This window comes from Micromys minutus (assembly GCF_963924665.1).
Source record: "Micromys minutus genome assembly, chromosome: 4".
Taxonomy (NCBI): Eukaryota; Metazoa; Chordata; class Mammalia; order Rodentia; family Muridae; genus Micromys; species Micromys minutus.
In genome coordinates, this window is record NC_137973.1 from 52,327,660 (window position 1) to 52,349,205 (window position 21,546).

The following is a 21,546-nucleotide window of genomic DNA, read 5'->3' on the forward strand; positions in this document are numbered from 1 at the left end:
TCTTGAAATATCTTCATCTCTCCATCTATGATGATTGATAGTTTTGCTGGGTATAGCAGCTTGGGCTGGCACTTGTGCTCTCTTAAGGAGTGCATGATGTCTGTCCAGGCTCTTCTAGCTTTCATAGTCTCTGTTGAGAAGTTGGGTGTGAGTCTGATTGGTCTGCCTTTATATGTTACATGACCTTTTTCCCTTACTGCTTTTAGTATTCTTTCTTTGCTTTGGGCACTTGGTGTTTTGACTATTATGTGTCGGGAGGAATTTCATTTCTGTTCCAACCTATTTGGAGTTCTGAAGGCTTCTTTTATGCTCGAGGTCATCTCATTCTTTAGGGTAGGGAAGTTTTCTTCTACAATTTTGTTGAAGATATTTACTGTGCCTCTTAGTTGATATTCTTCTCCCTCTTCTATTCCTTTTATCCTTAGGTTTGGTCTTCTCATTGTGTCCTGGATCTCCTGGACATTTTGGGTTAGGAGCTTTTTGTTTTTTGAATCTTCTCTGCCTGTTTTGTTTATCTTTACAATGTTGCCTTTGGCCCCTGAGATTCTCTCTTCCATCTCTTGTAGTCTATTGGAAATGCTTGCTTCTGTGACTCCTCATTTCTTTTTTAGTTGTTCTACCTCTAGGGTTATCTCTTTTAGTGTTTTCTTTATTGTGTCAATTTCCGTTTTACATTCCTTCTTCCATTCCTTCATCTCTTTGGTTCTGTTTTCCTCTAGTTCTTTGAGTTATTTGAGTGATTTTCTTGTTTCCTCTTTAAAAGCTTCTAATTTTTTTTTGTTTTTCCTCCCGTTCTTGTTTAAGGATCTCTATCATCGTCTTGAGGTATGATTTCAGGTCTGCTTCTTCTTTTTCTGGAGTGTTTGTCATTCCAATGTTTGCTGTGATGGGAGAGCTAGGTACTGGTATTGCCAGGTTGTCTTGGTTTCCTTGGGATATGCTCTTTCACTTTCCTCTAGCCATCTTGTTGTCAGTGATATGTTCTTGCAATTCCCTTGTACCTGGTCTGTGTCCCTGGATCTCCACTGGTACAGGTGGTGGATGGTACGAGCCCTGTTCTGCGCCCCAAAGCTACTGGGTGGGAACAGAGGTCCCAATGCTGGGTTCATGGTTTTTGGATCAGGCAGGGCAGTGACGTGCTTTCCATGCTCACTCAGCAGAAATCTCTCTGCCTCCTGGCTTCTCGGATCTCCTACTCACCAAGCCTTAAACTTTGCTAACTGCTGGCCCAGATGGCAGATGGACTGAGCCCTGTTCTGAGCCCCAAATCCACCGGGTGGGAACAGAGGTCTCCTCTTCTGCTCTTAAGTCTTTCCCTCTTTCTGCTTCTCATGATTATCTTCTTCCATCTTCTAAGTGAACTGAAGAATTCATGTGCATTTCTTCTGAAGGTCTGTGAGATGTGTCCTATGTATTCTGCACAATTGGGCTAATTTCGACATATCATTAAGTACATTTCAGCCATCAGCCATGTACATTTAGGTCTGAGTTACCTTACTCAGGATGATATTTTTTATTTCCATTCATTTGCCTGCAAAATTCATGATGTCCTTGTTTTTAATACCTGAATAGTATTCCATGTGTAAATGAACTACATTATATATTGTTTATATGACATCTGGATTGTTTCCAGCTTCTGTCTATTACAAATAAGGCTGCTATAAATTCGGTGGAGCATGTGTCTTTGTGATATGATGGGTATATTCTTTGAGTATATGCCCAACATGTTATAGCTAGATCTTCATGTATAACTACTTCCAATTTTCTGAGTAACTACCAAATTGATTTCCAGATTGCTTGTAATATATTGAAATGCCACCATCATTGGAGGTGTGTTCCTTTTTCTCCACATCCTTGTTAACATATGCTGTCACCTGAGTTTTTTATCTTGGCCATTCTGCTTGGTGTTGGTAGAGTCTCAGGGTTGTTTGATTTGCACTTCTCTGATGACTAAAAATTCTGAACATTTCTTTCAGTGCTTCTTGGCCATTTGAGCGTCTTCTGTTGAGAATTCTGTTTAGCTCTCTACCCCTGTTTTAGTTGGGTTATGTAAATTTTTGAATATCACCTTCTTGTTTTCTTTATATATTTTGTATACTAAGTCTATGTGAGATGTATGAGTAGTAAAGATTTTTTTCCCTATCTGTATGTTGCCAAGTTGTCTCATTAAAGTTGACTTTTGCCTTACAGAAGCTTTTCAGTTTCATGAGGTCTCATTTATCAATTGTTGATCTTAGAGACTGGGCCATTTTTGTACACTTCAGGAAATTTCCCTTTGTGCAAATGAGTTCTAGGTTTCTTTCCACTGTCTCTTCTATTTGATTCAGTATATCTGGTGTTACATTGAGGTAGTAGGATCAGACGATTTTTTTTTAATTTACTCATTTTCTGTTGTTATATCTCCCTTTTTGTTTCTGATTTTGGATATTGTCTCAGAGTCCTTTAGTTAGTTTGCTTAAGAGCTTATCTATCAAAGAACCAGCTTTTGGTTTTGTGTCATCATCATCATCATCATCATCATCATCATCATCATCATCATTAGCAACAGCAGCAGCAGCAGCAGCAGCAGCAGCAGCAGCCATTCTCTTAGTTTCTGAGTGGATGATTTCAGCCCTAAGTTTTGCTATTTCCTGCCTTCCACTACTCTAGGGTATGTTTCTTTTTGTTCTAGAGCTTTCAGTGTGTTGCTAAATTGCTTGAATGGAATCTCTCTAATTTCTTTTGAAGGCATTTAGTGTATGAATTTTTCTCTTAGCACTCCTTTTATGTGTCTCATAATTTTGGGTATGATGTGTCTTTATTTTCATTCAATTCTACATAGAGTTTGGTTCTATTTCTTATTTCTTTCCTGAAGAAAAGTAGGCTTCCATGAGTATGTGAGTTCACAGTTTTCCTTAAAGCTTTTAATATTCTTTCTTTGTTCTGTGCATTTAGTGTTTTGATTATTATGGGACAAGAGGATTTTGTTTTCTGGTCCAGTGTATTTGGTGTCCTGTACACTTCTTGTTCATTTAAGACCATCTCTTTCTTTAGGTTAGGAAAGTTTTCTTCTGTGATTTTGTTGAAGATGTTTTCTGGCCTTTGAGCTGAAATTCTTTACCCTCTACTTTTCCTATTATTCTTAAGTTTTATCTTTTATAACCTGAATTTCCTGGATATTTTAAATTAGGATCTTTGAACACTTTGTATTTTCTTTGACTCGTGTGTCAATATCTTCTATGATATCTCCTATGACTTAGATTCATTCTTCCATCTTTTTTATTCTGTTGGTGATGCTTGGATCTGTACCTGCTTATCTCTTTCCAAAGTTTTCCATTCAAGGTTAGGCCCCCTTTGTTTTGTTTTTTTTTTTTTTTTTTTCTTTATTTTATTTTTTATGTTTCCATTTTAATTTTTAGTTCTTGGACCATTTTCTTTGATTTTTTCATCTGCTTAATTGTATTTTTCCTATATTTATTTAAATTTTCTTTAAAAGCATCTACCTGCTTTTTTGTGTTTTCCTGTATTTCTTTAAAGGTGTTCTTTATAGCCTTGGTTATTCAGTGCTTGCTCTGGTGGGAGAACTGGTTCTGATTGTGTCAAATTTTACTGGGTTCTATCACTTATGATCTTGTGCTTGTGTATGGCCATCTTGTTGTCTTTGGTGTAAACTGGCATGGGTGTCTTCAATTGGAGCAGGCCTCCTTGGAGGCAGGTAGTGCTGTCTCTGGTTTTGGTGGACCTCCTGTGTCCCTGGTTACTGTGGACCTCCTGGGAAGCAGACAGGTTGTAGAGTGTGGAATGGTATCAGACCTGGTCATCTGGGTGGAGAACAGGACTAGAAGGAAGGTGGAGCTTGGTACACTGGGTAGGTTCTATGTCAGTTGGACTCTATATTAGGACAAGATTCTCACCTGTGTCTTTGGTTTCTACAGTGAAATGATTTTTTTTGAAAAACATCAGAGTTCTTCTGTGCATGTGCTATGACTATAGTAAAAGTATATACCATAAAATAGAATATTAATGCAACCAAAATAGATCAGAGAAAAAAACTGGTTGCTTTCTACTGTTAAATCAAATGAAATCACATGGAGGAAATCATGATGGTCTTAAAAGTTTTCTTAAAAATTTCATCAACACTGAGAAAGCTTAATGCTCTGCCTGAAAAGTTCATTGTTAAATTTTCCTCTACCTTATAGCAACAAAACACATTTCAATATTGAAAATTAAGACCTTTTATTTCTGCTTTATTAAGAGCTTGATGTGTCATTATTTTCATTCTTACTCACCCTCTAGAAGACAAATAAAAGTGTTGATTGTTGTCATCCAGAAGCATGAATTTTCTTTTGAAAGTAGCCATGTTGGTTTTGAAGATAAAATGTTTCTAAACACCCTTTTCTGGTTCTTGAAACAGTTGAAGGAATCATGATTATTGTAACTTTAAAATGACTTCTTCTGTCTCTCTTTATATCTACCTCACTTTTATTGCCTACAGCAGTTCCACGCAGCCACATGTTTTATGTGGGCCTGGGTCCTACATATACTCATCAGCCTGTGTTAGATTGAGTGCTACATGGTCAGGACTACCTTATGACAATGAGTGCCTTATATTCATAAGTTCTGGATCTCAAACTCTCAAGCCAAGTGTTCCCTTCAGTCTATAATTCAACCTTTTCTAAGATCTGGTTTTCTTATCTGCACCCAGATGGTTAAAAATGAGTCTGCTTTTTAGGATTATGTTTAGGAATAAATGAGACCATTAAAAGCTGTTGACCAGAGAGCCAGACCCATGTTAACTCCTGTCATGTTTAAGTGGTTTTGTCTTATCTCATTGCCATTCTGGTCATCTTAACCAACTTTCAATGCTTAGACTTCATTCTGTCTTTTTGAGAATATAAAATAGCCATATTCTCATAAAACATAGTTTAAGTAAAAAGCAAAGCATTGGATAAAATATACGCTCTTCTCCCTAACAAAAGCTAAATGTCCTATAAGCATACCTTCAGTTCTCAGTCTTTGTCCATTCTTCAGCCCCCAAAAATTATTGTAGCTCTGGGGAAGACCCTCTTCTCTATGAATATAACTATCTATATTGTTGTTATTGTTAAATCTAAGGATCATTTTTCAGTTTTGAGTTTCGTAATAATTTTCTGCAACACTAGACTTAATCCCTTGGCAACTTTGTACTTAGTGTCTTTCAAGATCTATTTCCATATCCTTCCTTGTAAGCATTGTAGTATTCAGAAGCATCTACCAAGTGGTTGCCTGTTACACAGGCATCATAAACACACTGGACTCTTAACTAACAATATATATGTAGATTCTTTTTGCTGTCCTGTCTTTTCCTGATTTGCTCTGTCCTACCTTCCCTTGAATTACGCTCTCCTCCTTCCTCATTCCCTCTCTCCCCAACTACTACATGGCCTTTCTCTTATTTATTCAGTGGCCTAGAAGGTTTTTGAAGGTCTTGAAATAGAATCTTATTAATTTATACACTTGGGTAAATTTTCATTCAAATTTCCCTCATGCTTTTCTACCAGCTACTATTGTCAGCACATTAATATCTATACCCTTCACTTTATACTGTAGATTCTCTATAAAGTTCTTAAATTGATCAGAGATACAAAATATAGTCAAAACAGTTACAATTGTCCTGGGTATTGATAGACAGTCTTTCTCCAAATGAAAAAAAAAAAAGGTGACACTCAGAACATCCGCCACTAGGAAGAGCGGAGACCCACACACACAGGATTGGCTAGAAGCGGGTGAGAACAGATTCCGACTAGCCAGGGGGCAGAGAGATCTCAGCGGAGCACGCAGAAAGTGTGTGCCTGCCCGGCTTGGTCCAGGGACACAGGAATCCGTGACATTGTACCCTCTCTTCTCAGTTGGTGGCTTTTGGGGTGCATAACAGGCACTTGGACCATCCGCCACCAGGAACAGCAAAGATCCAGGAACACAGACCAGGTACAAGGGAAAGGCTAGAACATATCACTGACAACAAGATGGCAAGAGGAAAGCGAAAGAACGTACCCCAGGGAAACCAAGAAAACCTAGCAACACTAGAACCCAGCTCTCCCATCACAGCAAATAGCAGAATGCCAAACACTCCAGAAAAAGAAGACTAAGACACAATATCATACCTCAAGATGATGATAGATATCCTTAAACAAGAACAGGAGGAAAAGCATAAAATATTAGAAGCTTTTAAAGAAGAAACAAGAAAATCACTCAAAGAACTCAAAGAACTAGAAGAAAACAGAACCAAAGAGATAAAGTTAATGGAAGAAGGAATTTAAAAGGGAAATGGACACAATAAAGAAAACACTAAAAGAGACAAACCTAGAGGTAGAAATCCTAAAAAAAGAAATCAGGAGTCACAGATGCAAGCACTTCCAACAGATTATAAGAGATGGAAGAGAGAATCTCAGGGGCTGAAGAAACATTGAAAACATAGACAAAACAGTTAGAGAAGATGCAAAAACCAAATAGCTCCTAACCCAAAATGTGCAGGAGATCCAGGACACATTGAGAAGACCAAGGCTAATAGGAATAGAAGAGGGTGAAAAATATCAACTAAGAGGTACAGTAAATATCTTCAACAAAATCCTGGAAGAAAACTTCCCTGCTCTTAAAAATGAGATGGCCACAAGCATAAGAGAAGCCTACAGAACTCCAAATAGGTTGGACCAGAAAACAAATTCACCCCGACAAATAATAGTCAAAACACCAAATGCCCAAAGCAAAGAAAGAATACTAAAAGCAGTAAGGGAAAAAGGTCAGGTAACATACAAAGGCAGACCAATCAGGATCACACCCGATTTCTCAACAGAGACTATGAAAGCTAGAAGAGCCTGGAAATACATCATGCAGACCCTAAGAAATCACAAGTGCCAGCCCAAGCTTCTATACCTAGCAAAACTACCAATCACCATAGTTGGCCAGACAAAGATATTCCAAGAAAAAACTAAATTCACACAATATATGACCACAAACCCAGCACTACAACGAATTATAGGTGGAAAACCCTATACAATGAGGGGAACCACCTCATAATAAAAACAAGAAAACTTACAGGCAAGAACACCAAAAATTAAAAGACACACAGGCACAATTCAATCTACCAAAGCAACAATAGCAGGAAACAGCAACCTCTATTCCTTGATATCTATTAACATAAATGGACTCAACTCCCCACTAAAAAGATATAGGCTATCAGACTGGATACATAAACAAAATCCAGCATTTTGCTGCATACAGGAAACTCATCTCAGAGACAAAGACAGACAATATCTCAGAATAAAAGGTTTGGAAAAAACATTCCAAGCAAATGGCCCCAAGAAGCAAGCTGGAGTGGCCATTCTAATATCAAATCAAGTAGATTTTAAATAAAAAGTTATCAAAAAAGATAAGGAAGGATACTTTTTATTCATTACAGGGGAAATTTGTCAGGAGGAACTCTCAATTCTTAACATATATGCTCCAAATACAAAAGCACCCATATTCATAAAAGAAACCCTTCTAAAGCTCAAAAAATACATTTTTCCCCACACAATAATAGTGGGAGACTTTAATACCCTACTCTCTCCATTGGACAGATCATGGAAACAGAAACTGAACAAGGATACTGTAAAACTAGCAGAGACTATGAACCAACTGGATTTAATAGATATCTATAGAAAATATCATCCCAAAACAAAAGAATACAGCCTCTTCTCCGAACCTCACAGCACCCTCTCAAAAATTGACCACATAATTGGACACAGAATGAGCCTCAATCGATACAAGAACATCGAAAAACTCCCATGCATCCTTTCAAATCACCATTTTTTAAGGCTGGTCTTTAATAACAACAATAAGCCCATATACTCATGGAAACTAAACAATGCTCTATTAAACAATAGCAAAACCAAAGAAGAAATTAAGAATTTTCTAGAATTCAATGAAAACATGACATACTTACACCCATGGGATGCAATGAAAGCACTACTGAGAGGAAATCTTATAGTTCTGAGTGCTTCTATAAAGAAACTGGAGAGAGCATACACTAGCAATGTGACAGCACAGTTGAAAGCTCTAGAACAAAAGGAAGCAGATACACCCAAGCGGAGTAGACGCCAAGAAATAATCAAACATAGGGCATAAATAGACCAAATAGAAAAAACAAAAGAAAACATTGAAAGAATCAACAAAACCAAGAGCTGGTTCTTTGAGAAAATTAACAAGATTGATAAATCCTTAGCCAGACTAACTAGAGGACAAAGAGAAAGTATCCAAATTAACAAAATCAGAATGGAAAGTGAAGAAATAACAACAGAAACTGAGGAATTTCAAGAAATCATCAGATTGTACTGCAAAAAGCCTATACTCAAAAAAGCTAGAAAGTCTGGAGGAAATGGAGGAATTCCTAGACAGATACAAGATACCAAAGCTAAGCCAGGACCAGGTATACCATCTAAATAATCTCATAAGACCTAAAGAAATAGAAGCAGTCATCAAAAGCCTCCCAACCAAAAAAAGTCCAGGTCCAGAGGGGTTCAGTGCAGAGTTTTATCAGACATTTATTGATGAACTAATACCAATAGTCTCCAAACTATTCCACAAAATAGAATCTGGTGGAATACTACCTAACTCATTTTTTGAAGCTACAAGAACCCTCGTTCCTAAACCACACAAAGACCCTACAAGGATAGAGAACTTCAGACCAAACTCACTTATGAACATTGATGCAAAAATACTCAACGAAATTCTTATAAAATGAATACAAGAACACATCAAAACAATTCACCTTGATCAAGTAGGCTTCATCCCTGGGATGCAGGTCTGGTTTAATATAAGGAAATCCATCAATGTAATCCACCATATAAACAAACTCAAAGAAAAAAACCACATGGTTATCTCACTAGATTCTGAGAAAGCATTTGACAAAATCTAACACCACTTCATGTTAAAAGTCTTGGAAAGAACAGGAATCCAAGGCCCATACCTAAATATAACAAAAGCAATATACAGCAAACCAACAGCCAACATCAAACTTAATGGTGGGAAACATGAAGCAATCCCACTAAAATCAGGGACTCCACAAGGCTGCCCATTCTCCCCCTACCTATTCAACATAGTACTGGTAGTCCTGTCCAGAGCAATTAGACAGCAAAAAGAATTCAAAGAGATACAAATTGGAAAGGAAAAAATAAAAACATCACTATTTGCAGATGACATAATAGTGTACTTAAGCGACCCCACAACTTCCACTAGAGAACGACAGCTGATAAACAAGTTCAGCAAAGTGGCTGGTTATAAAATTAATTCAAACAAATCTGTAGCCTTACTATATTCAAAGGCCAAACGTGGAGAAAGAAATTAGGGAAAAGATACCCTTCACAATAGTCATAAAAACTATTAAATACCTTGGTTTGATTCTCACTAAGCAAGTGAAAGAACTGTATTACAAGAACTTCAAACCTCGAAAGAAGGAAATTGAGGATGATCTCAGAAAATGGAAAGAACTCCCATGCTCATGGATGGAAAGGATCAACATTTTAAAAATGGCCATCTTACCAAAAGCAATCTACAGATTCAATGCAATCCCCATCAAAATTCTAACCCAGTTCTTCATTGAGTTGGAAAGAGCAATGTGCAATTTCATATGGAATAACAAAAGACCTAGAATAGCGAAATCCATCCTCAACAACAAGAAAACATCTTCGGGAATCACTATCCCTGTCCTCAAGCTACATTACAAGGCAATTGTGCTGAAAACTGCATGGTATTGGTAGAGAAATAGGCACGTGGATCAATGGAATAGACTAGAAGATCCAGAAATGAGCCCTCAAGTATATGGTCACCTGATTTTTGACACAGGGGCTGTAAACATTCAGTGGAAAAAGGACAGCCTATTCAACAATTAGTGTTGGTCCAACAGGCACTCAGCATACAGAAGAATGAAAATAGACCCTTTCTTATCTCCTTGTACAAAGCTCAAGTGTAAGTGGATCAAAGATCTCCACATTAAACCAGGTACACTGAAACTATTAGATGAGAAAGTGGGGAAAACCTTAGAACATATAGGCACAGGAGAAAATTTCCTGAACAAAACACCAATGCCTCGTGCTCTAAGGTCTCACAACAGTGAGATTAACCAAGTTCCAAAATTCAGATGACAACAGATGGTGGCAAGGATGTGGAGTAAGAGGAACACTTCTCTACTGTTGGTGGGGTTGTAAACTGATACAACCACTCTGAAAATCAGTCTGGCGGTTCCTCAAAAATATGGACATAGTAATACCTGAAGACCCAGTTATTCCACTTCTGGGCATTTATCCCAGAGATGCTCCAGCATACAACAAAGATACATACACCACAATGTTCATTGCAGCTCTATTTATAATTGCCAGAAGCTGGAAAGAACCCAGATGTCCTTCAATAGATGAATGGATACAAAAATTTTGGTTCATTTACACAATGGAATACTACTCAGCTATCAGAAACAATGACTTAACCAAATTCTTAAGAAAATGGATGCATCTAGAGAATGTCATCCTGAGTGAGATAACCCAGTCACAAAAGAACAGACATAATATGCAATCACTGATAATGGGATACTAACCCCAGAAAGCTCCGAACACCCCAGAAACAACTCACAGACTGTGTGAAGTTCAACAAAAAATATATTTTAAATAAAATAGTACTGTATCACATCCCCCTTTTCTCCCTACAGCCCCTCCTAGTCTCTATGCTATCCCCTTAAATAAATGGCCTCTTTTCCTTTATTATTGTTACTTATATACATATGTGTATGTATATGTACCCACAAATTCTTAATTACAACCTTAAAAATGTATTCATATACTTTTATGCAAAAATGCTGGAAATTTGTACATTTATCTTTTTTTAAATAAGGTAAAAAAAAGAGAAAAAAAGCTGAACAACAGTTTATATAGTATTTACACTGTCTTGACTATAGTAAACTATCTGGAGTTGGTTTAAAGTCTGCTGAAAAATGATCAAGCCCTTTCAATTTTATATGTACAACTTGAACATCTGCAGATGCGGTTATCTGCTAGAGTACACTAGAATATCTGGTCCAGTGGGCCCCATACATATTAGTCAGCCAATGTAGGTATTCAACATCTGGAAAATATAAAATAGAAGAAAGTTGGACCTTTCTTAATTTTATTTGTTTTATTGCTTTTCTGGGTATATTTGAATACAGGTTAGAAAGGTTGTTCATTTCCATGTTGAATATTCTAAAATTGGAGTAATACTGGGATATGTGGTAAAAGAGTCATTAGAATTTGCAAGTCTTTCTGTGGAGTCTATATGTGTTATCAAATTGAAGAAATAACTGGAAATTGTGCATGAGCGAGCACACATACACACACATACAAATAAAATGAATGCATAAATAAATGTAATAAAATATTTTAAAAATATTAATCACAATCACAAAACTCACAGTATATTTTTATTTAGAAAGAGCATATTGTCTCTGATCCAATCTTCTTTAACTTTTAGATGACTTACTTGTGTTTTATAATGTGGTCACTTAAGTGTTTTCTTAACAATCATTCATTTGAATCATTGAGTTCAGACTAAGTGACAAATTCTGTGGTGGTTGTTGGAATTAATATAGTGATCAAAATAAATATGTTTTCTTTTTCTAAGACTCAATAAAACTAAGGACTGAGCTGCCAAGCATATAATCATACATTAATTATAAATCATGGAAGCTATATGTAAAGGAAGGCCTAGCCTGCTCTGAGATACTGGAGCCTCATTAAAATGGTGACAATCAAGAGATTGAGGACTAGTTGGTTGCTACTTGGATGCAGACAGGAAAAAACTGAAGATTTCCTTTTTACACAAAGCCCTCAGCAGTGTGCCTATCCCACATACAGCAAAAGACAGCTGTGAATTAATCCCAACACAAACATAAAACATTAGGAGAATATTTCTCTGTCCTATTTTTGTTTCCTTTTGGTACTTCAATGTGCATTTCTCAAGCATCAACTTGTAGATGAAATCTGTCAATTGGTTGGACACAAACAAAGCAAAGGTAGTTTTATCACTTCTAGACTTGAGAGCAACTCTTTGGTTGTCAGTGTTGTCAGGGGAGGGAAAGCGAGAGAACTGAGGTGTCTATGTTATACCAAAATTCAACCATAGGAGTCAGTGTTTAACAACTATATGGAAATTTACTTGGCATACTGAAGCCAGCACATGTTTACAATATGCGGCTTCCTGTGTTTTGCAGTGTGTGCATATCTGTGAGAATGTCAATATGTCAAATTGAACGAAGCCTTTACCACTCCCAGGGGTTCCTTCAGATATCTTGTGTCTATCTTACTTGTTACCTCCCACCCCTATTCCCAACTACCTTTTGCTTTGTTTTGCTTACAACCTATCTGACATAAAAACATTACTTTATCTGAATAGATTGATTTGGGTTTGATGTTCTTCCATTTTATCATCCCTAGGTATGCAGCGCTATTCAGAATCAGGACTTCACTGTGATTGAAGATTACTGCACTGGTCTCAAAGCATTGCTTTATCTGAAGAGCATTGAAGAGTTAGCGGACTGGGATGGACAAAGTCCCCCCATTTTGAGTCATCAGAAAGGGAAACCGGTTCCACGCATTGCTGAGATTGTGGGACAGGTATGCGCTTGTTTCCCCTGTGTCAACCAGAAAGAACTGTTTACTTTTATTTTTGTTCAGGTCTTTTGCTTTTCTACACACCCTCAAAGGCAAATCCTGTTTGATGTTGAATTTTTTTACAGTAGAATCGTTCTGAAGCAGGCTTGATTACAGCTATACTATAGGTCTCCCAGTTACTGTCTGATAAAACACAAGCTCATATAAAAGGAAAAGATTGAAGTTTGCAATGTGAAGTGGCTCTGAGTTCTTGCTGGCTGTGCTGATGACTAGCATTCTTTCCAGAGAGAATCTAGGGATTTCTTTATTCTTTAACAAGCTCTAGAGTTTATAACATTACCTTTCTATTTTCAAGACAATCAAACCACTGGAGTCCTGAATAATATAATGCCATTTTTAAAATTAAAATCTAATCAGTATCTTTTGTAACTGCCACTGCCATGTGGTTAAACCTGGGCTCCAAAGGTTGCAGGCATACTTTCTCTCTAACTGCTATCTTCTGAGAAATATACACTACATTTACATTTTGTATAATACAGTGATTTCAGCAACTCTTTTCTAAAACAACCTTCCACATTGCGCCTTTGTGTTTCCTTTGTATTATTCTAAATAGACAACCATTGTCAGAAGATATTTCTTGAGTCCTGAACGAGGGGAGAAAAAAAATTACAATTCTTAGTCTTTTCAGGTTGTCGCTACATCAATAATTAACTTTAAAAAAAAGAGGGGAAGGCAGTATGAAAAGATTCTTTAAGGAAGCATTTAATAATTCACATGAGTTTTAACTTGAAACAGGTCACATGAAAAAGAATGGAAAACAAAAACCCTGGGTGTGCCGTCTTGGATGCCGGTGAGAGGCTGGGCAAAACCAAAGGATGTACCATATAAGTGGACAGTGCTTCTGAGTGATATCACTGTCCTTAGCCTAACAGATAGCCAAGAATAAAGACTTCTTGAAGAATAATGTGTGTGATTGCAAGTTCTGTCATGAGAAAAAAAGAAAGAAAGAAAATGTACAAAGTAGGTTCCAGGAAAATATCATGATGAATGACTCCAGGAGTGGCAATCAAACAGAAAGGCTGTGACATTAATATTTATAATATTGTAATTAGGAAACAGAGTCTAAGCAGCATTATTAGTGTAACTAATCATATTATCATAGACTGAGCCTTCAGTATTCATAGAGGGTTCTTGGCTTTATCAATGATCAGCAATACACTAAGGCTGTTTATAACTAAAAAAAAAATATAGATGACATTACACATATTTAACGTAAAAATGTCTCAAGGAAGTTGTTTCTGACATGGTAGTTTATGACTATCTATAAACTCAGATATGTGACATGTGAGCTGAAATGTAAGTAGCTGCTCCAAGCTGTGGCGTTTTGTCTTTTGAAGGGTAACCAGCATCACGTCTCCAGATCCATATTCAAAGGCATCATGGATCAGGAAGAGGACATCTTTGTTTATGACATAACTGGAAATCGATTTTCTCATATTCTAGATTTAGACTTTTATTTTGGTAAGAACAGACTTCTACAGGACCATTAGTATAATTTTCACTGTTAGTGATTATTTTTTTTAAAGATTGCTGAATTATTTCATAAAGATAAAACAAGAAACAAGCAGATGGTCTGGTAATGTACTCTGGGTTCTCTGTTACAAATGGGTATGACTTAAACAACAGGAGACATTCCCTTTAGCTTAACATCCTGTATAGTGAGACTAAGTACACTGGATTCACATTTCAGATGACTTCCTGTCTATTTCTTATTGGTGTACGAATGTGTGTGTGTGTGTGTGTGTGTGTGTGTTTGCAACTTATTAGCATATTGTAACCTGCCTTCTATGACACCTTAACTTTTGGTTCTTTCATGCCGTAGGGAAAATGCAGATCATTGTCAGAAAAACCTATATGAATTAGCTAGGTCTCATTTGAAAAGTACAAGTGTTATTCTCCTTAAGCTTTCTCTTTCATAAGTCATGTGAGATTACAATAGAATTTGAGAAAAAGATAAAAAAAAATATGTAAGTTAGAGAAAGAGACAGACAGAAAGAGAGAGAAAGAGAGACAGAGAGAGAGAGAGAGAGAGAGAGAGAGAGAGAGAGAGAGAGAGAGAGAGAGAGAGAGAGAGAGAAAGAAAGAGAGAGAGAAAATAAGTAAGGCCTTAGCTAGGGAAAGAACTTGACTAAATGAGATATGCTACTTTTCAAGGTATAAATAAACTTAATGTTAGTATTTGGCCTTTGGGGGCATAGGCACTAATAATGATGAAATTATTAGTTTGGGAAACATAAAGATATTGGATTATCTAAATTGAGGTTCAAACTTTGTGATCAGAAAGACACTGAAATAAGTGTCCTTCCTGTTCACTATTGGAGCAGGGAGCAGAACTACTGAGCAAGTCCCAATGTACCATGGAAGAAAACTGTAACAGGCCAATTCTTCTGTGGAGTTGGAGCTCTTCACCTTCTCACATGTTGTTCTCGGCCTCTGGAGCAGCTTTCTTATCCAACAAGCAAAACTTCTCAAGTATTACCATCTCACATTATGTTATGACTTCTACACCAGGACCAGTTTCTCCTTTTCATCCTCTAGAAGCTGAGTCCCAACAGATACCACAAAACTGTATAAAACCCTTAATTGTGCTACAAAGGCCCCAGTCATATGGTCATACCCACCTTCACATCCCTGTCATATCCAACCTTACATCCCTGTCAGATCCATCCTTGCATTCAAACATGGGCTGTTGAATATTGGGTCAGCAGCTGGCCAGGTGTTAGAATTCAGTGTGGAGCCAGAAGGTGGAAGTGGTAATCACCATGTGTATCTGGAAATAACTCTATTACAGTACAAATGAAGAGTAGGAGAGATAATGACCTTTAGTTCTGATATTTAAATGTGCAATGCCCACCATGGGTTCATGTGTTTGGACACTTGGACCTCAGCTGGTGCCACTATTAGGAAGAATTGTGGGACATTTAGGATATGGAGACTAACTGGGGATATGAGTCACTGGGGGCAGGCCTGGAAGCTTAATATTTTAGTAACATTTCCCACACATGCTGTCTCCTGAGTGTGGTGGTTTGAATTAGAATGGCCCCCATAAGTTTATATATTAGAATAGTCTCCATTAAGTAAGACTGTTTAGAAGGTGTGGTCTTATTGAATTAGGTGCAACATTTTTAGAGACAGTGCATCACTGGGGATGTTTCAAAAGCTCATGCCAAGATCCAATTTCTCCCTCTGGGTCTGCACATCAGTATGTGGATCTCAATGACTGCTCAGGTTCTGTAATCAGCCATGCTGCCTGCCAGAATTAAGAATTCAATCTTTGAAACTGTAAGCCAGCCCCAGTTAAGTGCTTTCCTTTATAAGAGTTGCTTTGGTCATGGAGTCTTGTCATAGCAATAGAATAGTGACTAAGACACTGAATGTGAATAGAGTTTGGCCAACCAGCCTCCCACCACTTCTATAATGTCTTTTCTGCCATGACAGAGTGGACTTTTCTGATACCATCAGAAAAAAAAAATAAGCTTTCTCCATCCATGTTTCTATTGTCAGGGTATTTCAATCAAAACAATGAAAAGGCAACAAAAACAAACCTGCATGTCTCATCTTACTAGTCTACTTTCGCAAAAACAAGGTGGAAAAAAAGCCAGAAAAAATAATGAAGTAGGCAGATGAGTAACTCTTAAGGATTTCTTGCCTTGGCAAATATACCACTGCTATGATAAGCTTCTTGAGTGCCAAGATCTACTTACCAGTGTCTGCAAGAGTCTCCATCATGTAGTAGTGTGGAAGAGTGGTTGTCATAAATGGGATATATATTGCTATAAGAGATGCCATGACTATGGCTTCTCTTATAAAAACCAACTTTAATAGAAGCCGGCATATAGTTTCAGAGGTTTGGTGGGAAAGACGGCTACACACAGACAGACATGTTGCTCAAGAAGCTGAGGACATTACATCATGATACACCTTCTAATAGTGCTAATCTCTACCAGCCTATGGGGACCATACTTATTCAAACCACCACAAAGTTCAATTGCTGGGTGAATACAATGGTTACTCACTTATTTTCAAATATACCTTGAGTTTCCTTTCCTTTGTGAAGCCATTTCATGCTTTCCTTTCTCATTGGGAAATACAAATCACTTCCTCTAAAGACTTGTTCACACAGTTAGCGAGCTTAGCATATCTTCTAGTCCTGTGTCTACTTGTCCATTGCTACAGCTTATTATAAGCATTTTGAGACTCTATACCAGATCTGCTTTATCTGTGAGTTTCCAAGCATCTGAAGCAATGCTGCATGTTTGTAAAATTAAACTATACAGTCTGTGGTATTCTTCTTCAGAAGAAACATAGAAAGCCAATTTGTAATTAAAATTCCGGCTTGGTTCTTTCAGGAATAGCAGGCATTTATAAGAAAGAGTAAAAGTGCCAAATTACTTTCAGCAGGTATTAAACCATGATGAAATACATATCAGCGATATTAATAAGTGAACCTAATCTATGCTCATTAAGGGGCTCTCATTAAGATGAGATCAGAAACTCTGCAGTGGAACTTGTAGAGCAGCCAGGACAAGAAACCAAAGATGTAAGCACACGGCCGCCTGCAACTTTTTGTTATTTAAAAAACAAAATAACACAGTGTCAGATCATTATGAGAAGGGTATGGTAACTTTACATGCTGATGACTGAATGCTCAGTTCTGTCAATTTTCAAAGAGAGGAATATATGTATGTGTGTGTGTGTGTGTGTGTGTGCGTGTGTGTGTGAGCACGCATGCTTGTATGTAATATATATAAAATATATTTTGTATTTTATAATTATAATATATGTTATATGATATATTTTATATATATTGATAAATATAAATATATAAATATGTATAACTATTTAATATATAGTATATTATATATATATATATATATATATCCTGCCCTCTTTAGAAAACTATCAGAAATGAGGCCTCAGATATATTATATATCATGCATAATAATATATGTATATATATTTATACACACACATGTGTATATGAGTGTGTCTGTGTGTTTCTGTATGTGTGTGGGCAGGGAGGGTGTAATCAATAGATAGCATGGCCATGAAAGAAGTAATATTGGGAGTAGCCACCAGAAAATAATACTGTTTTCTAATTGCAGCTTTAAAGTTTTATTTTAATTGCACTGTGATTGTAGCTAAGTGGTAAAAGGCCTGTCTGGTGACCACAAATCCCTTATATTCAGTGCTTAGTAATAAACAAAAAACTACTTGTTTGACATATATTACTTGTTTTTTTCTAACACTAGCATAATATTTTCATATAGAAAGAATACCTAAATCAAAAATGGAGTATTTGATAAATGAATAGAGACATTTATCATGGCCCTGATTTGACTAAAATGTATAACATAGCCACACCTGAGGATGTTTGTGTGTATGTCCCCAGCTATCATCCCTTTCCAACCTCCACCAGGAAGAAACACCATCTAGTTTCTATGAGCCAAGAATAGTTTGCTCATACTCTTCTGCATTTTAAGTAGAAGTCCACAGAATGTGTGTGGGAGGGTCTGTGTATGACAACTCTCCTTCTCACTGAAGTGTTTTATGCATACTATTAGTTTATTATTGGTAATTATATTCTGATTTATAAATATGCTATAAAGTGCTTGTTCATTCAAAACAGTGGTTTTGTTTGTTCTGGTATCTGGAATGCATTCTTGTATTACTTGTTTTATGCACATATGTATTTCCATATATTTTGAATAATATGTAGTATGCTAATCTCTTGGTCCAAAAATGACTATATAGTTTTGCAGGAAACCTTTAAACACAGCTCCAACGTAATTTAAACATTTTACATCATGCCACTGTAGATATGTAAATTTAATTTTGCATTCAGTACAACATTTAAGAGTAAGCCATTTTTATTTGAGCTACATTACTATATGCATATTAACATAATTACTGTACTTTTGATTTTTATAACTGATAATATTATATTTTGGTGTTCTTTTATCCATATGTCATTTGTCAGTCAAATACCTATTTATCTATCTTTCTTTTTATTATTTAATTATATTTTTATTATTTAGCAGTTTCAATATATTGGATATAAGTCATTACCTCCGTCAAAATCTTATTTAACAAAACGCAACATCCATTCATAATGAATCTATACCATAAGGAATCTATACAGATTGTGCAGCTTTAATAATATTTAATATTGGAAGAATATATTGTTTCTTTTAAGATCAACAACTGAACAGGAATTCTTTTTCCTCTATTCCATAGTATTAGAGGTGGAATAGGACTTGAGAGTAATAAAAGAAATGAATGGTGACTAGCTTTAGAAGAAGTGCTTAGACTCTTCTGTTTTCAGTACTAAGACTCTTCAGATGAAAATAAAAAGAATTTACAGAAATGAGATTAAAATAATAAGTGAATTTGGCAAAGTTTCATGACACAAAAACAATATACAGAAGTCAATCATGTCCCTCTGTGAATAACTGGGATAAAAAACATCAGTAGAAACCAATTGAAAATAACATTACCACAGCAAAATGTATGAACTACCTTAGAACCAGTTAAAGCGTATGCAACATCTCCCCACTGAAAATGGCACCAGATTATGAAAGAAAACTAAAGCAATTTTAGATCACCGATGAAATGTAGAAAGATGTCAGTTATTTTCAAATTGAAATGTCTGAACATTATGATCCCAATCAACATTCTGACATATGTTTTTAAAGTTGACACATTGATGTCAAAATACATTGAATCTGAGAGAGCAGAATAGCCAAAATAGTTCATAAAATAGAACAAAGTTGAAAGACTTTGACTATCTGCCTTCATTGTAAAGTCAAGCAAGTGTGCTTCAGTGTTGAGACAGACAAACAGATCAAGGAGACCAATGAAAAGACCAGAAATAAACTCACAAATATGCATTGAATTGATAGTCAACAAATACCCATGAACAATTTAGTAGAGAAAGTATAATCTAACTAAGAATTTTTTAATAGAACTCATGCCTCATAACACACATATTGAGGTGGAGAGGGTGACTGGGAAGAGAACACCTTCATGGAAACAAGTTGAGAGGGAGAAGAGAGGGGAATGGGAGTGAAGGGTGTAACATTTGAAATGTAAATACATAGAATATCCAATAAAGTTTTAAAAACACACATATTTAAACATATTTTGTGTGTAAAATATAAGTCTAATAAAATCTTAAAATTTAGAGCAAACTTAGGTCCAAAACTGAGCTGAGAAGACATATACATCCTGTCCCAGTGGACTTAAACTTTTTACATTTTTAATTGATTCATGTTGCTTTAGTGAATGAGTGTTTTATCTGCCTGTGGCTTTATCACAAGTATGCCCTACCCATGAAGGTCAGAAGAGGGAGACAGTCAGGGAACTACAATTACAATGTGGGTGCTGGGAACTAAACCTTCATGTCTGTAAGAACACCATTAAGCCATTTATTTGCCTTTATTTTTTTAAAGAAAACAAAAAAAATTATGTGTTGATTTTAAGTGCAAGTAACAATTTCTTGAAATACCCATGCCAGAAAACATTGATGATATATTTCATTACAAATTAACCTGTACTCATCAGGAGTCAGTTTACAAAATTAAAACTCAAATTTCTGAATGGGGGGTGGTCTGAAACATGAATCAGAATAAAAAAAGCTATACATCATACTTTACAAGCCATGCTTGGTTAATTGGAAACAGTATAACCTGTTTGATCAGGACTTCATAAAGATTTATAAAAAATGAAGAATCTGCTGTGAAGAGCTTGTTTGTAGGAAAACTTTGTAAAGGTAACTTGCTTTGTTTTTCCTTTTTCTAATGAAGTTTTCATAACTTGCCAGTGAAGAAGAAAATGTGTACTGCTGAGGGTGTTGGATGAAAGCCAATCATCTGGCATTCACTTTAAAGTTTTGAGGTCCTTCTTCATACTATCTTCTCTGACAGCTATGGTTCTGGACCTGAACTTCATTTCCTTTGAACTACCAGATGGTCTCATATAATGCTAAAGCATTCTTAATGGCTTTATATTTCTGTCTGTTACATAGGCAATGACTAAAATTAAAACATTGTGGAACTAATTTTGTCAGACTATAGACAAATTACATGAGGTTAAATTGTAGTTTGTTGATCATTTCTATCATGGCACAAGAAAAATTACAACAAGAACTAATTCCAGGTTGCATCCTGTTTTACATGTACTTTGTGCTCATTGTAGCTGGTGAGATCTTAATGCACACTATCAAACCTTAAAAAAAAAAAAAAAAAGATCCAAGCACTGAACGAAATGTATTCGTATACTTTTATGAAAAAATGCTTAAAATTTGTACATTTATCTTTGTTTTTTTTTAAATAAAGTTCTTCAATTTAAAAAAAAGGACCAGTCTCACAGAGAAAGTCCTCAAATCCCTCAATTACCAGGTCCGAATACCCTACACAAATATCAGGGTCCTTCATCTACCAATATTAACAACATTCTATAGTTAGAAAATATCTGTTCTAGTGTGTAAAATTGTCCAGGGCCCTGTGATAATAGGACAGATGTCTCTTTTATAAAGGATAGCTATTAGTATTTAAAAGAAAAAAATGTTTTTGAATGAAATTCTACAAACTCATTTATAATTCTGAGCTTCTGTTCATCTTACCAATATTCCATATCCAGTGGTATGCACCATAAAGAGTAATACAACCGAGATATTAGGGGACTCAAAGTTTTAAATTCTAGTCTAGAATTCTGGGAGTTTGGGTCAGAGACATTAATCCTTTAGTCTTCCATTTGCACAAAGGCAAAATAAGTTAGTGTTATTTCTCAGAGACACTTCATGAAAAACAGAAATTATGTATCATGAGTGTCTAGCAATGAGTAGGCAATTAAT

The 21,546-nt window shown here is 36.1% G+C and overlaps 1 protein-coding gene across 1 annotated transcript in view; it reads left to right on the top strand.

The window, feature by feature from the left end:
* Positions 1-21,546, top strand: part of DPYD (dihydropyrimidine dehydrogenase) — an 878,881-nt gene that overhangs the window by 762,499 nt on the left and 94,836 nt on the right. Inside the window, exon 20 of the mRNA XM_080916202.1 lies at positions 12,456-12,635. Within this exon, the coding sequence (XP_080772328.1) occupies positions 12,456-12,635 (180 nt within the window). The remainder of the gene's footprint in view (positions 1-12,455; positions 12,636-21,546) is intronic.